The sequence below is a fragment of the Gekko japonicus genome, unplaced genomic scaffold (assembly GCF_001447785.1).
Source record: "Gekko japonicus isolate JY-2015 unplaced genomic scaffold, Gekko_japonicus_V1.1 scaffold3338, whole genome shotgun sequence".
In the NCBI taxonomy this organism is placed as follows: domain Eukaryota; kingdom Metazoa; phylum Chordata; class Lepidosauria; order Squamata; family Gekkonidae; genus Gekko; species Gekko japonicus.
In genome coordinates this window covers 6,695-19,971 of record NW_015165339.1, presented here as the reverse complement: position 1 = coordinate 19,971, position 13,277 = coordinate 6,695, and the positions used below count along the sequence as shown (strand labels likewise).

Sequence of the window (13,277 nt, the reverse complement as noted above, 5' to 3'; positions counted from 1 at the left end):
TCTTTTAAAACCAGGCTGGTTTAAAGGGACTGCAGAAGAAGGGGGAAACAGCTGGGAGGTGGGGAGCAGTCTCCCAGCCTCTCAGCTGTTTTCCTCAATTTTTGTCTGCAGTCCTTTTAAACCAGCCTGGTTTAAAATCAAGGAAAACATTTGAGGGGCTGGGAGACTGCTCCCCACCTCCCAGCTGTTCCCCCCCTTCTTCTGCAGTCTTTTAAAACCAGGCTGGTTTAAAGGGACTGCAGAAGAAGGGGGAAACAGCTGGGAGGTGGGGAGCAGTCTCCCAGCCTCTCAGCTGTTTTCCTCAATTTTTGTCTGCAGTCCTTTTAAACCAGCCTGGTTTAAAATCAAGGAAAACATTTGAGGGGCTGGGAGACTGCTCCCCACCTCCCAGCTGTTCCCCCCCTTCTTCTGCAGTCTTTTAAAACCAGGCTGGTTTAAAGGGACTGCAGAAGAAGGGGGAAACAGCTGGGAGGTGGGGAGCAGTCTCCCAGCCTCTCAGCTGTTTTCCTCAATTTTTGTCTGCAGTCCTTTTAAACCAGCCTGGTTTAAAATCAAGGAAAACATTTGAGGGGCTGGGAGACTGCTCCCCACCTCCCAGCTGTTCCCCCCCTTCTTCTGCAGTCTTTTAAAACCAGGCTGGTTTAAAGGGACTGCAGAAGAAGGGGGAAACAGCTGGGAGGTGGGGAGCAGTCTCCCAGCCTCTCAGCTGTTTTCCTCAATTTTTGTCTGCAGTCCTTTTAAACCAGCCTGGTTTAAAATCAAGGAAAACATTTGAGGGGCTGGGAGACTGCTCCCCACCTCCCAGCTGTTCCCCCCCTTCTTCTGCAGTCTTTTAAAACCAGGCTGGTTTAAAGGGACTGCAGAAGAAGGGGGAAACAGCTGGGAGGTGGGGAGCAGTCTCCCAGCCTCTCAGCTGTTTTCCTCAATTTTTGTCTGCAGTCCTTTTAAACCAGCCTGGTTTAAAATCAAGGAAAACATTTGAGGGGCTGGGAGACTGCTCCCCACCTCCCAGCTGTTCCCCCCCTTCTTCTGCAGTCTTTTAAAACCAGGCTGGTTTAAAGGGACTGCAGAAGAAGGGGGAAACAGCTGGGAGGTGGGGAGCAGTCTCCCAGCCTCTCAGCTGTTTTCCTCAATTTTTGTCTGCAGTCCTTTTAAACCAGCCTGGTTTAAAATCAAGGAAAACATTTGAGGGGCTGGGAGACTGCTCCCCACCTCCCAGCTGTTCCCCCCCTTCTTCTGCAGTCTTTTAAAACCAGGCTGGTTTAAAGGGACTGCAGAAGAAGGGGGAAACAGCTGGGAGGTGGGGAGCAGTCTCCCAGCCTCTCAGCTGTTTTCCTCAATTTTTGTCTGCAGTCCTTTTAAACCAGCCTGGTTTAAAATCAAGGAAAACATTTGAGGGGCTGGGAGACTGCTCCCCACCTCCCAGCTGTTTCCCCCTTCTTCTGCAGTCCCTTTAAACCAGCCTGGTTTAAAATCAAGGAAAACATTTGAGGGGCTGGGAGACTGCTCCCCACCTCCCAGCTGTTTCCCCCTTCTTCTGCAGTCCCTTTAAACCAGCCTGGTTTAAAATCAAGGAAAACATTTGAGGGGCTGGGAGACTGCTCCCCACCTCCCAGCTGTTTCCCCCTTCTTCTGCAGTCTTTTAAAACCAGGCTGGTTTAAAGGGACTGCAGACAAAAATTGGGGGGGAAAGCTGAGGCGAGGAGCTGTTTTCTCCTCACCACTCAGCTGTGTTTCACAGTTTTGCTGTAGACATTTTTCTTATTGTAGTGAGCCCTTCTGGCCAGACCCAACTCATACTGAGCTTTGGTTTCTCTGATGGCTGATCTGCAGTATCTAGTAACTCCCGTATACTACTCTTTAGAGGTCTGACCTTCCCTCCATTTCCCTCCATTTCCTTTCTCTCCCTTAGCTTATTCTGAAGCTCTCGGTTCATCCTACTAGACATGTATAGAACTGCTTTATTATAGTGGGGAGAATCTTTGTTTTGTGTTTGTGTTACAGATTATATTTGGTACAAAAGAATTTTGCCTTTTGGGCCCAAGACTGAGAGCACTTATGGCCCGAACATGCAGCTGGCCAGTGATGGACGTACTTTGCAAGCAAGCTCTTTTTCTTGTTAGTGGATTCAATGAAAAAAATCTAAATAAGGTATTTTTGTGCATTCTTTAAAAATAATATTTCTTTTTTTAGTGCTGTGTATAAAATAATAAGTCACAGGGTTTGAAGGGTGTGGCTGCTTCCTTTGTTGGAAATTAAGGCCTTTTTCAAGGGAGTGACAGATTTGGCTCTTGTACAGACAAGGATTATATGAGGCAAATGTAGGAGAAATGACAGTGAAGGCAAACCTGTAGACAGAAAAAGAACATCTCCTGATAAGGGATGTAGAAAATTTTTTGCATGGTGGTTGGTTTAGTTTAAAACCTGTTCTGAATGGGTTCCATCTTAAGCATTCGGGGAGAACTTCAACATGTGTGAATCCTATTCAGAGTTCAAGATGTCCATAGAGATAACTTTTTTCCTTTTTTGACACTTAAAGCAGATTGTTTATTCTACCATATCTTTGCAGTCTGCTTTCTTCTCTTTTGTTATTTTTGTTTTGAAGTGCTCTTTAAATTGGATGGGTGGTTTCTTATTTTACGTACAATCATGGCCAGTTAACTGACAAGGGTGTGTCAGATGTAGCTTGTACAGTCAAGGAGGCAAAGTATGAGGCAAAGGTAGGAGAAATGATGGTGAAGGCAAACCTGTTTGTCATTGGTTACTTAGTTTGTTAATGGTTACTTGTCATTGGTTATTAATTTCACTGCCAAAAGTAAGTTTGGTTTATATTCCTTCAGGGACTCATGCTAAGTCCACCCCCTTGCATTTAGCATTAAATGGCTCCAAGCCATTTAAACATGTGCTTTCTCCACTTCACGAACTGTCATGTACTGCCATGTACTGCATCAAAATTTGTGGAAGTTCATGGTGGCTCTTCACTTTGCAAACCATGAACCAGCCAAAATTCATGAGCCATGCCCAACCCTAGACTTCTTATCTTCATGTCTTCTACCTTCTGTCCAGGTCTCTGAAAATAAGTTACTTCCAGACCTGGAAAGACTAGAAAATGACACCATATCTTTATGGAGCAATCTAAGTTGTCAAGAAAGAAATGGCATCTCTTGTCACTCCTGTTAACAACGGCCAAGTTATCAATAGCTGCGAAGTGGAAATCTCCAGAACCTCCTACAATATCTGCGTGGCATGATAAGATTTGGGAACAATTTGTCATGGCAAAAATTAATAATCAAAGTCGGGGGACCCAAGCGTCATTCAACGCATCGAACGCGAAATTCAGGAGATTTTGGTCGCCGGTGGTGGATTACCTGACAAAGCATGAGATACTCCCCACAAACCATGCTTACCATAGATGGTTGTTCTTATAACTAGCTGGAGATTTCAGTTTCTGACTACGAGATGTTAGTCCAAGTACACTGGATGTTAGGGAGCAGTGACTGAGGGAAGTTAGGTTGGAGAGTAGTCTCCGGAGTCCTAGAGTTCAACATGTTTGCACAGTCGGGCTTCAGACCTAGATTACGAATTCATTTTTGCTCACAGTTGATATGTTATGTATTGGGGACATCAATTGTTCTTGTTCTGTCCTTATTGAGCTGTTACTTCCCCCCCTGTACTTGTGAGTACTATACAGTAAAATAATAAAAACAATTTAAAAAAATGGCATTAAAGATCTTAGCCCAAAACCATAACATTATTATAAAGGAAACACATAAAATAGAGAGGTTATGAATAAGAAGTTTTTAGACAGCTGACTAACCAGTCATATTATGCTCCATGTAGCCATGAACCTGTTAAATGTATTCAGAACAAGATCAGGATTTTGTTGGAAGAAGGTGAAATTGTGGATTATATGTCCCCATGTGAGAGACATTTTTTAGACAACCCAAATCCCTCAACACCCATTCTTTACATTTTAACTAAAATTCACAAGAACATGTCTGTTCTACCAGGGAGACCCATAGTTTCTGGCAATGTCTCAGTCTTGGAATTTGCCCCTATGGTATCATCATATATTAAGGACACCACTGATTGATGAATACATTGGGTGAAATATCATGTGTTGACACTGGTGTTCTTCCATTCACTCTAGATGTAAGCTCTTTAGATCCCTTGAATTGGGGCATTATCTATCATAGAAAGTGTGTGTGTAAGGTGCCATCAAGTTGCAGCCAACTTATGGCAACTCAAGTTAGGGGATTTCAAGGCAAGTAAGAAGCACAGATGGTTTGCCATTGCTTTCCTCTGCAGAGTCTGACCTTGGTGGTCTCCCTTCCAAGTACTGACCCTGCTTAGCTTCCAAGATCTGACAAGACTGGGCTATACCATACTGCCTTCCTTTTCCATTACAGAAAGTACTTTAAACAAAAGACAAAATAGATACCCCCACATCTTTCCTTAGGCATTATCAGAGATAGCTCTGAAAAAAGAACTGTAACCATGAGTTCTTCCATGGCACCAGAGACAGCCAAATTGTATATGTATCATTTTGAAGAAAGTTTTGTATAGTCTTCTGACAATCCTTTTGTTAAAAAATATTATATGGTGATGTTTCAATGATGATGTTTTCTTCCTACGAGAAGGCAGTCAGGACCAGTTATTGGCATTCAACAATGGGCTTGATATACAGAATAAGGTATCAGGTTTGAATTGCATGTGAATGATAGCCAAATGAATTTCTTAGATGATATGGTTATCAAGAAGGATAGAAAGATTTTGACAAGATGATTAATTATTTTGATAACACTGTTCATTTGAAGAATAGTTTGTCATATAGCCAGATGTTAAGGAACAAGAGGAGCTGTACAAATATGCAGGGTTTCTGCAGGGCGGCTACTATTTTTAAACAGAATTTGCGAACTAGAGAATACCCACATCAGGTTTCACAGTCTGCTTATTCCAAAGTCAGTGCTTGTAACTGGAGGGGTTGTTGCAGAACGGGGGTGGGGGGAACAGATCTGAGAAGACTCACATGCAGCCTAACCTTCAGTCATATGTGTCGGTCTTAAGAGCATATATAGAAATTGAAACTTATCATCTCATTCAAAAGATACACCTAATCTGAAAGATCAATTGGTGCACAGTAGTACATATTGACCTTTCAATTCACAGCAAGGATCCAGTCCCCCTAGAGAACATTTTCCCTGTGGAAACTGTCCATTATCCAATCTTATAAGCAGCCTGACAAATTTGATTAAACGGTATTTAAAAAATATAGCACTTTCTCAATTATTTCACCACACACAGTTCTGATTGGAAGTGTCTGTTATTAAATGTCCTTGTGAAAAGATTAGATAGTGGCAAAACCTTGAGAAAAATAAAGTACATATTGCACAACAGAAAAGTGATATCCATCGTTTTAAAAACCTCAGGTTTCCCTTTGATTCAGCACTTTCTCGAGCACACCATGGTCCAATGGACTTTACATTTTGAGCTATTTTTAGATCTGAATACGATAGTGATAAAAGGTTATTAAAAACAGGCAGGGAGGATTGTGGGACTGATGGCTCTGGTCCTTCATGGGTTAAATATAGGGCTATTTTTGGGCAGGAACGCACAAGAACGGAGTTCCAGCTGGCTCCCAAGTTGACCACGCCCAGCAGGAACTCATTAGCATAATAGGCCACACCCAACGGCAGAAACTCATTCGGATTGGGTACAATTAGGGGTGTGCGGCCTAACATGCAAAAAGCCATGGGTTTTGACAACAAACAAGGTAAAGAGAATAAGAAGCAAAAGGTGGGTTTGGCTGAATGACCACACTTCTGGTAACATGGGGGTGTGGCCTAATATGTGAATGAGCTGTGCTGTCAGGGGTGTGGCCTGATATGCTAATGCGTTCCTGCTGTTGGATATGGCCTATTGTGCTAATGAGTTCCTGCTGGGCTTTTTCTACAAAAAAAGCCCTGAATAAAAAGCTTGAGTTGTTATCTCTTACAGGAGAAAAAACTGAGTCAGACCATCACACTTCTGTCTCTCAAGCTCTGTTGTTGTGTGAACTGCTTTGGCTATACAGGTTTATGGGTTAGTTGTATATTTTTCTAACTTGCAAAAGTTTTAGACTGATCTACATAAATTTTGTTTTAAAATCTAGGTTTCCAACTATATATAGTGTGTGTAATGTTCCATTACAGCTGTATAGTATCTGCAACATGGTCTTTGGTTTGTAAGTCTGTATACATTTATGCACTTTTCACATGTCTTTCTACTAAGTTTCTAATGAGTTTCTTAATTCTGCTTTTAAATGGTAATTTATTTTTTTCTTTTCATTTACATTCTTATAGCTCCCCCTGAAGAACAGTATGGGAAACACATAGGGGCAGTATAACAATAAAATAATTTTTCTTCCCAATACACCATTGCTCTCTCTCTCTCTGCTCTGTCTTTGTCCCTCTTCTCCTGTATTTCAATAGTGTAATGGTTAAATTGAAATGAGCTACACTTTTTCCCTTACCTTACTCCTCGCTCTGTTACATGTGAACCACAAACTGCCCAAAATTTGTGACAAACTTTGGTTTGTCAGCTGGTTTGTGCCCTTCCCTATTTAGAACTCACTAACTGTCTTCTCTCAGAAAGCCATGCCATAGCAATACATAACTAATTATGCACTCCTGGCAAAAAAAGTCATGTGACTTCTTTCTAAGTAAACTTTTTCTTTCAGAGCCGAACTGATGTGTATACATCGCGATTTCCAGATTATACTTCTGTGAAGCAAATACTCCACTGGAGCCAGGTAGAGTTACTGAATGTAAATGTATCTCCTGAAGAAAACTGAATATTTGACTGCCTGTAAAATTATTCATTTATTCGATTTCAATCATTCCTTCCTTATTCTATCAATGCAGTGACCCGGTTGGGTCGCTTAGGCTAAAGAAAAGTGACTGACCCAAGGTCACAGAGTGAACTGTAGGTCAGACTGGAGATTTAAACCCAGGTCTCATCAAGGTCCAACACTCCAACCACTACACCATATGGATATTTAGTACAATAATACAGTATAATACTTTTCATTTTGTTTGTTTAGAAAGGAAAACCTCTGCCTACTCATAGTGCTATTTTCACAGATTGAATAATAATTAGGGCCCAAATGATCAAAGGAAATGATACACTAATATCAGTGAAAGAAAAGAAATATTTGTTCTCTTTAGTTTGAGTGTTTTGAAACAAAAAAGGAAATTTTTGGTGTCAGAGATACAGTGAAAGAAATATATCCATTATAATGCATGCCAGCAGTGAAACAGAGCTTGATTTCAATATTGTAAAACAATGCAGGATCATGTATACAACACTGTTGTGTTTTGCTCTCTCTGATTTCCCCCCACTTTGATCTGTTTGCCATCCCTGCCATTTCATTGTCCTAAGATCTTCACCCTAGGATTTTGACCATGGTTTGCCATTTTAGCAGGACCCTCCCTGAGGATGAAACTGAGAGCTTTCAGCCAACTTCTTTGTCATGAACAAACTGGCAGTGGAGCTCCCTTCAAAAAACATCCCGCAATATCAAAAGTCATATAAATTAACTTAATCCAATTTATAAACCACCCTCCCCTGGAGGGTTCAGGGTGGTGTACAACATAAATAATACTTAAAACAGTAAATAGTACAGTGCAATGCACATTGTCTAGATATTGATAGTCTACAGGGCAGGTCATGAACCGGACATGGTGAAGGCCATAGAGAGGCCAAGAGAAGAACAACTGCTGTACGCAATTTATGTAGTAAAGTTTGCCTTTATATGATGGGTATCCAACATGCTCTTTTTTTCATTTTCTAGTTAGCCAAAACAGGAAAACCCAGGTACTTTGATTATGGCTCAGAGAATATAAAGAAATACAACCAGGTATGGATGTACTGGAGTTTTGTGTTGGTGTTTTGGAGGGGGATGAATGAACACAGGGGTCCTTAAATGTATTTCAAACTAACCTGTGGATCTTTTGCTCTTTTTTTTTGGGGGGGGGTCTGGTCTTTAATATTCAAGGAGCCCTGCTATGTCTCTCCCTTACCCCCCCCCCCGTATCAACATGTGGCTACTCTGCGGAGTTTTAGGGCCACACTACACCTTTGGGTTTTAAAGAGTTGGGTCTGGTTCCCTGTACCCAACTCAAGTTCACCATAGTCCCATAGCAACTACACAATCTGGAAGATCCCTGGCAGGGCCGGCTCACTCACTAGGCGAGCTAGACTCTCGCCTAGAGCGCAGGGCCATCAAGGGGGTGCCGGATGGAGCGTGGGAGGGGCGCTGGGAAGTGGGGCTGCGCTTTCGACAGGCACCACCGTCCCTCAGTTGGATGTCAGCTGCCGGGCCCAGTGCAGACTGCTCGGTGCTGCGCAAGGCCTCTCCCCGCCTCGTCCGGAAGCTGAGGCTGGGGACGATGGGTCAGCGACGAACAACACTCAAACGGGATCCCCTTTTCCTCCCGGCCTTCTCTTCCTTCACTCCTATTCTGAGCCATCCGAGAAGTCTCCTCCAACACTCCCCCCTTCTCTCCCCCCCTCCACTCCACATTAAACCGGCCTTCCACGATCCTCCCACTGTCATGCGTCTCGCTCCGAATTTGAATCCCCTTCTGCGGTTGGTGGGAGACATGTCTGTCTCCCTCACTTCGGTCCACCCCCTTTAGCCCTCCCCATGCTGGAACGGCACCCGCTTTCCCTAATAGGGTGTTTCCTCGGCCAGCGATCTCTGGGGATGCCGCCAAAAATAAAGCCGCTGCTGCCAGCAAGAGGTACCCGGATGCCTGGGTTCCCTGTATGATGCACCCCATTTCAGGAAGGCCCCCCTCCCTCGGGAAAAAGGTCGAATGGAGAGTTAACAGCAAGTGAGAGAATCACCCTCTTTCCACCACCACCCTGCAACTCTGGTTGCCACGTGCTAGATCGCAGTCGGAGCCCAGAAGAGACTGTTTTGACATGCAAAATATTCCTCCCGGGTGTGTGTGTGTGTGTTTAAGAGAAGCCAAGTCCTTTCCTCTCCCCCTTAGAAAATGACCCCCCCAGCAATTTTACTCCTTCCTTCCAACTATTTGCCACCTTCTACCAACCTCTATAGGATAAAATGGATAGATGGGGGGGGGGGGTTGCACCCATGCTTTGAATGCACCCATTAGGGCTTTGATCCAGGCAAGTGAATCCAGACAAGCACCCCCGCCCCCACCTTCTCTCCAGGCCCTGCCTGGAGGTTGGCAACCCCATAATTGTTGGGCGCAGGGGGGGGGCACCAGAAGGTAGCCTTGCCTAGTGTACAAAAAGACCTGGAGCCGGCCCTGATCCCTGGGGAGGGGGGATGAATGATTCCTGCCCCCCAGCCATTATCCCATATGGAGACAGCACTTATAGGGAGTTATTTCCTCATCTTTGCAGGAAAATAAATTCCCGCAGCATTGTTACAGTGTGGGACAATGAATGGCTAGGGAAGGGAGGCAGGATCCCTTGCTCCCCTCACAAAGGTCTTCCAAGCTCATTTGGGCTTTCCCTTATTTTTTAAAAAAACATTCTGTGCAGCTGCTGTGTGACTGTGGTGAACCCAGAACCAACTCTTTAAAAATGTCTGTTTTATCCATCTTCTATTCATACTATATGCCTGTCACTCTGTAGCTTTAACTGCGGCTTCACAGAAAAGAAAAATGATCCTACTGTAAAGAAGCAGCTCCTTGTACACATATATATGGATACAGATCATATTTTCTGTAAGAAGTCATATCAACAGTTTTTCCTTGAAATTCCTCAGATATCTCACTTCCAAATTTACTTTAGTTGTAGGGTGAATCATCATAGTTGATTCACACAAACACACAAATGCACATTTATGTGTGAAACTTCCTTGAGACATTCTGCTAATCTTATCATACTTCTTTCAGTTTATCTTGAAATTTCTCAGATTATTCACTTTAGGTAAAAATATAACAATTTAATTCTATATTTTTCCTTTTTTCTAGACTGTTCCTCCCCCGTACAAGATAGAAGAGATCACGGTCCCAATAGCGATGTGGAGTGGAGGTCATGATTGGGTTGCCCGGTCAAAGGAAACAGCACAGTTAAGATCTCGACTGAAAAATATAATTCATTACAGACATTTCTCTGACTGGGTCCACTGGGATTATATTTGGGGCCTTGATGCTCCTCAGCGAATGTACTCAGAAATCCTGAGTTTGATGGAGTATAGCTAAAATTGTTTGGAACTGAGACTTGGTTTTGTTGTTGTGTCACCTGCATGCTTCAAAATGATTGTCTTGTGGTTCATCTGTTAACTTAAAAGTGCAAATTTACCTGATGTTGGATAGTTAGAACCCCAATCACCTTTAAAGCCTTATACAGCCTGGGACCCACATATCTGAGGGACCGCCTCTTCCCTTATATGCCCTGAAGAGCGCTATGCTCTATGGACCAACATCACCTGGTTGTCCCCGGCCCAAAGGATGCCCTTCTTGCCTCAACCAGGGCCAGGGCCTTTTCCACCCTGGCCCCTGCCTGGTGGAACATGCTCCCAGTTGAGATTAGGGCTCTGTGGGATCTTCTTCAATTCCGCAGGGCCTGTAAGACGGAGTTGTTCTTCCAGGCCTTCAGTTGAAGTGGCGGACGTCTCTATATGGCCTCCCTGAGGTGGTTGTCACCCATCCACCTATCAATCCAAATAATATGCCAGGGAACCCCCACAGCCAGCTGATTTGTTAGAAGTGTGGCTGTGTTTTAATGTCTGTTATTTTAAAATATTAAATTGTTTAATTTTAATTGTATTTTTGTATGTTTTATGATGTTACACATCCTGAGCCCGCTCGTGGGATGGGTGGGCTATAAATACAAATAATAAATAAATAAATAAATATTGTTTCTTTTCTAAGCTTGGATAGCAAAACAAGGACTATGATCTGGAAGAGCCAGAATCAAATCATTGTTCTGCTATGGAGGCTTGCTGGGTGACCATGGGGCAGTCACACATGCTCAGCCTCACCTACCTCACAGGGCTGTTTGTGAGGATAAAATGGGGGATAAAAAAATCTCAGCCGCTTTGGTTCCCTATTGGGGAGAAAGGTGGGGTATAAATAAAGTTCATATTAATTATAAGATATATTACATGGTTCAGTATGATATTTGATATTAAATGGGCCTTAGAAAGCATTACTAACAACAAAGCTAGTGGAGGTGATGGTATTCCAGCTGAGCTATTCAAAGACTTAAAAGATTATGCTGTTAAAGTGCTGCACTCAATTTGCCAGCAAATTTGGAAAACGCAACAGTGGCCACAGGATTGGAAAAGATCAGTATACATTCCAATCCCAAAGAAGGGCAATGCCAAGGAATGTTCAAACTATCGCACAATTGCACTCATATCACACGCTAGCAAGGTCATGCTCAAGATCCTACAAGCTAGGCTTCAACAGTACGTGGATAGAGAACTACCAGAAGTACAAGCTGGGTTTCGAAGAGGTAGAGGAACGAGAGATCATATTGCCAACATTCGCTGGATTATGGAGAAAGCAAGAGAGTACCAGAAAAATATCTACTTCTGCTTCATTGACTATGCTAAAGCTTTTGACTGTGTGGATCACAACAAACTATGGCAGGTCCTTAAAGAGATGGGAGTACCAGACCACCTCACATGTCTCTTGAGAAACCTGTATAAGGGCCAAGAAGCGACAGTTAGAACCGGATATGGAACAACTGATTGGTTCAGCATAGGAAAAGGAGTACGACAAGGATGTATATTGTCGCCTTGCTTATTTAATATATATGCAGAGTACATCATGCGAAATGCTGGCCTGGATGAATCACAAGCGGGAATTAAGATTGCTGGGGAAAAGATCAACAACCTCAGATATGCAGATGATACCACTCTAATGGCTGAAAGTGAAGAGGATCTAAAGAGCCTCTTGCTCAGAGTAAAAGAGGAGAGCGCAAAAGTGGGCTTGAAGCTCAACATCAAAAAAACTAAGATCATGGCATCCGGCCCCATCACTCCTTGGCAAATAGAAGGTGAAGTCGTGGAAGTAGTGACAGACTTCACGTTCCTGGGATCCCAGATCACCGCAGACTGTGACAGCAGCCATGAAATTAAAAGATTTCCTTGGGAGGAAAGTGATGGCGAACCTAAACAGCATGATAAAAAGTAGAGACATCACCCTGCCAACAAAAGTCCGCATGGTCAAAGCAATGGTATTCCCAGTAGTCATGTATGGCTGTGAGAGTTGGACTATAAGGAAGGCCGAGCGCCGAAGAATAGATTCTTTTGAACTATGGTGCTGGAGGAGACTCTTGAGAGTCCCTTGGACTGCAAGAAGAACAAATCAGTCAATCCTCAAAGAAATCAACCCTGACTGTTCCCTGGAAGGCCAGATAATGAAACTGAAGCTCAAATACTTTGGCCACCAAATGAGAAGGGAGCACTCACTGGAGAAGACCCTGATGTTGGGAAAGATTGAAGGTCAAAGAAGACAGGGATGGCAAAGGATGAGATGGTTAGACAGTGTCATAGATGCAACGAACATGAAATTGAGCAAACTTCAGAGGACGGCGGAAGACAGGAGGACCTGGCGGGATCTGGCCCATGGGGTCGCGAAGAGTTGGACTCGACTGTGCGACTGAACAAAAAAAATATATGATATTTGAGTTCCTTAATATGTTCTAACTAGGATGGGCATGAACTGGGAAAATGGAGATTCATTGGAGGTTCATGGTTCAGGGTTTTCATGAACCCCAAACCTCCAATGAACTCCTCCATTGCAAAAACCAGTTCATGGTTCGAGAGGTTTTGCCCACCCGGAAGTGAGCTCTGAAGGCATTTAAATGCCTTTGGAGCCCACCTCCAGGTCAGGCCATGCAACCAGAAGTGAGCTCTAAAGGCATTTAAATGCCTTCGGAGCCCACTTCCAGGTCGGGCCAGCCTGACTGAGCTCCAAAAGTGAGCTCTAAAGGCCTATATAGTCCTCTGGAGCTCTACCAAGTTGGGAAGTCTGATTTGACTGACCCCCCAGAGTGAGCTCTGAAGGCTTTCATAGGCCTTATATGCTCTTATATGGGCAGACCACACCTGGAATTGGACTCCAAAGGCCTATAAAGCTTACTCCCAGAGCTCAGTTGGACCAGCCCGACCTGGAGGTGGGCTATGAAGGAATTTAAATTCCTTCAGATCTCACTTCCAGTTGCACAGCACAACCCAGAAATAAGCTCTGAAGACATCCAAATGTCTTTTGAACTCACTTGGGTGGTGCTGTCCATATTTATTT

At 43.6% G+C, this 13,277-nt stretch overlaps 1 protein-coding gene across 2 annotated transcripts in view; it reads left to right on the top strand.

Annotated features, from left to right (window-relative positions):
• The window catches only part of LOC107109845 (putative lysosomal acid lipase/cholesteryl ester hydrolase), a 34,623-nt gene extending 24,143 nt beyond the window's left edge, over positions 1 to 10,480 (top strand). Inside the window, exons 7-10 of one of the 2 annotated variants that reach the window (XM_015410554.1) lie at positions 2,005 to 2,151; positions 6,719 to 6,790; positions 7,832 to 7,897; positions 9,993 to 10,480. In XM_015410554.1, the coding sequence (XP_015266040.1) occupies positions 2,005 to 2,151; positions 6,719 to 6,790; positions 7,832 to 7,897; positions 9,993 to 10,223 (516 nt within the window). In that variant the 3' untranslated portion in view covers positions 10,224 to 10,480. The remainder of the gene's footprint in view (positions 1 to 2,004; positions 2,152 to 6,718; positions 6,791 to 7,831; positions 7,898 to 9,992) is intronic. The other variant, XM_015410555.1, reaches the window with a different exon arrangement.
• Positions 10,481 to 13,277: the final 2,797 nt, after the last annotated feature.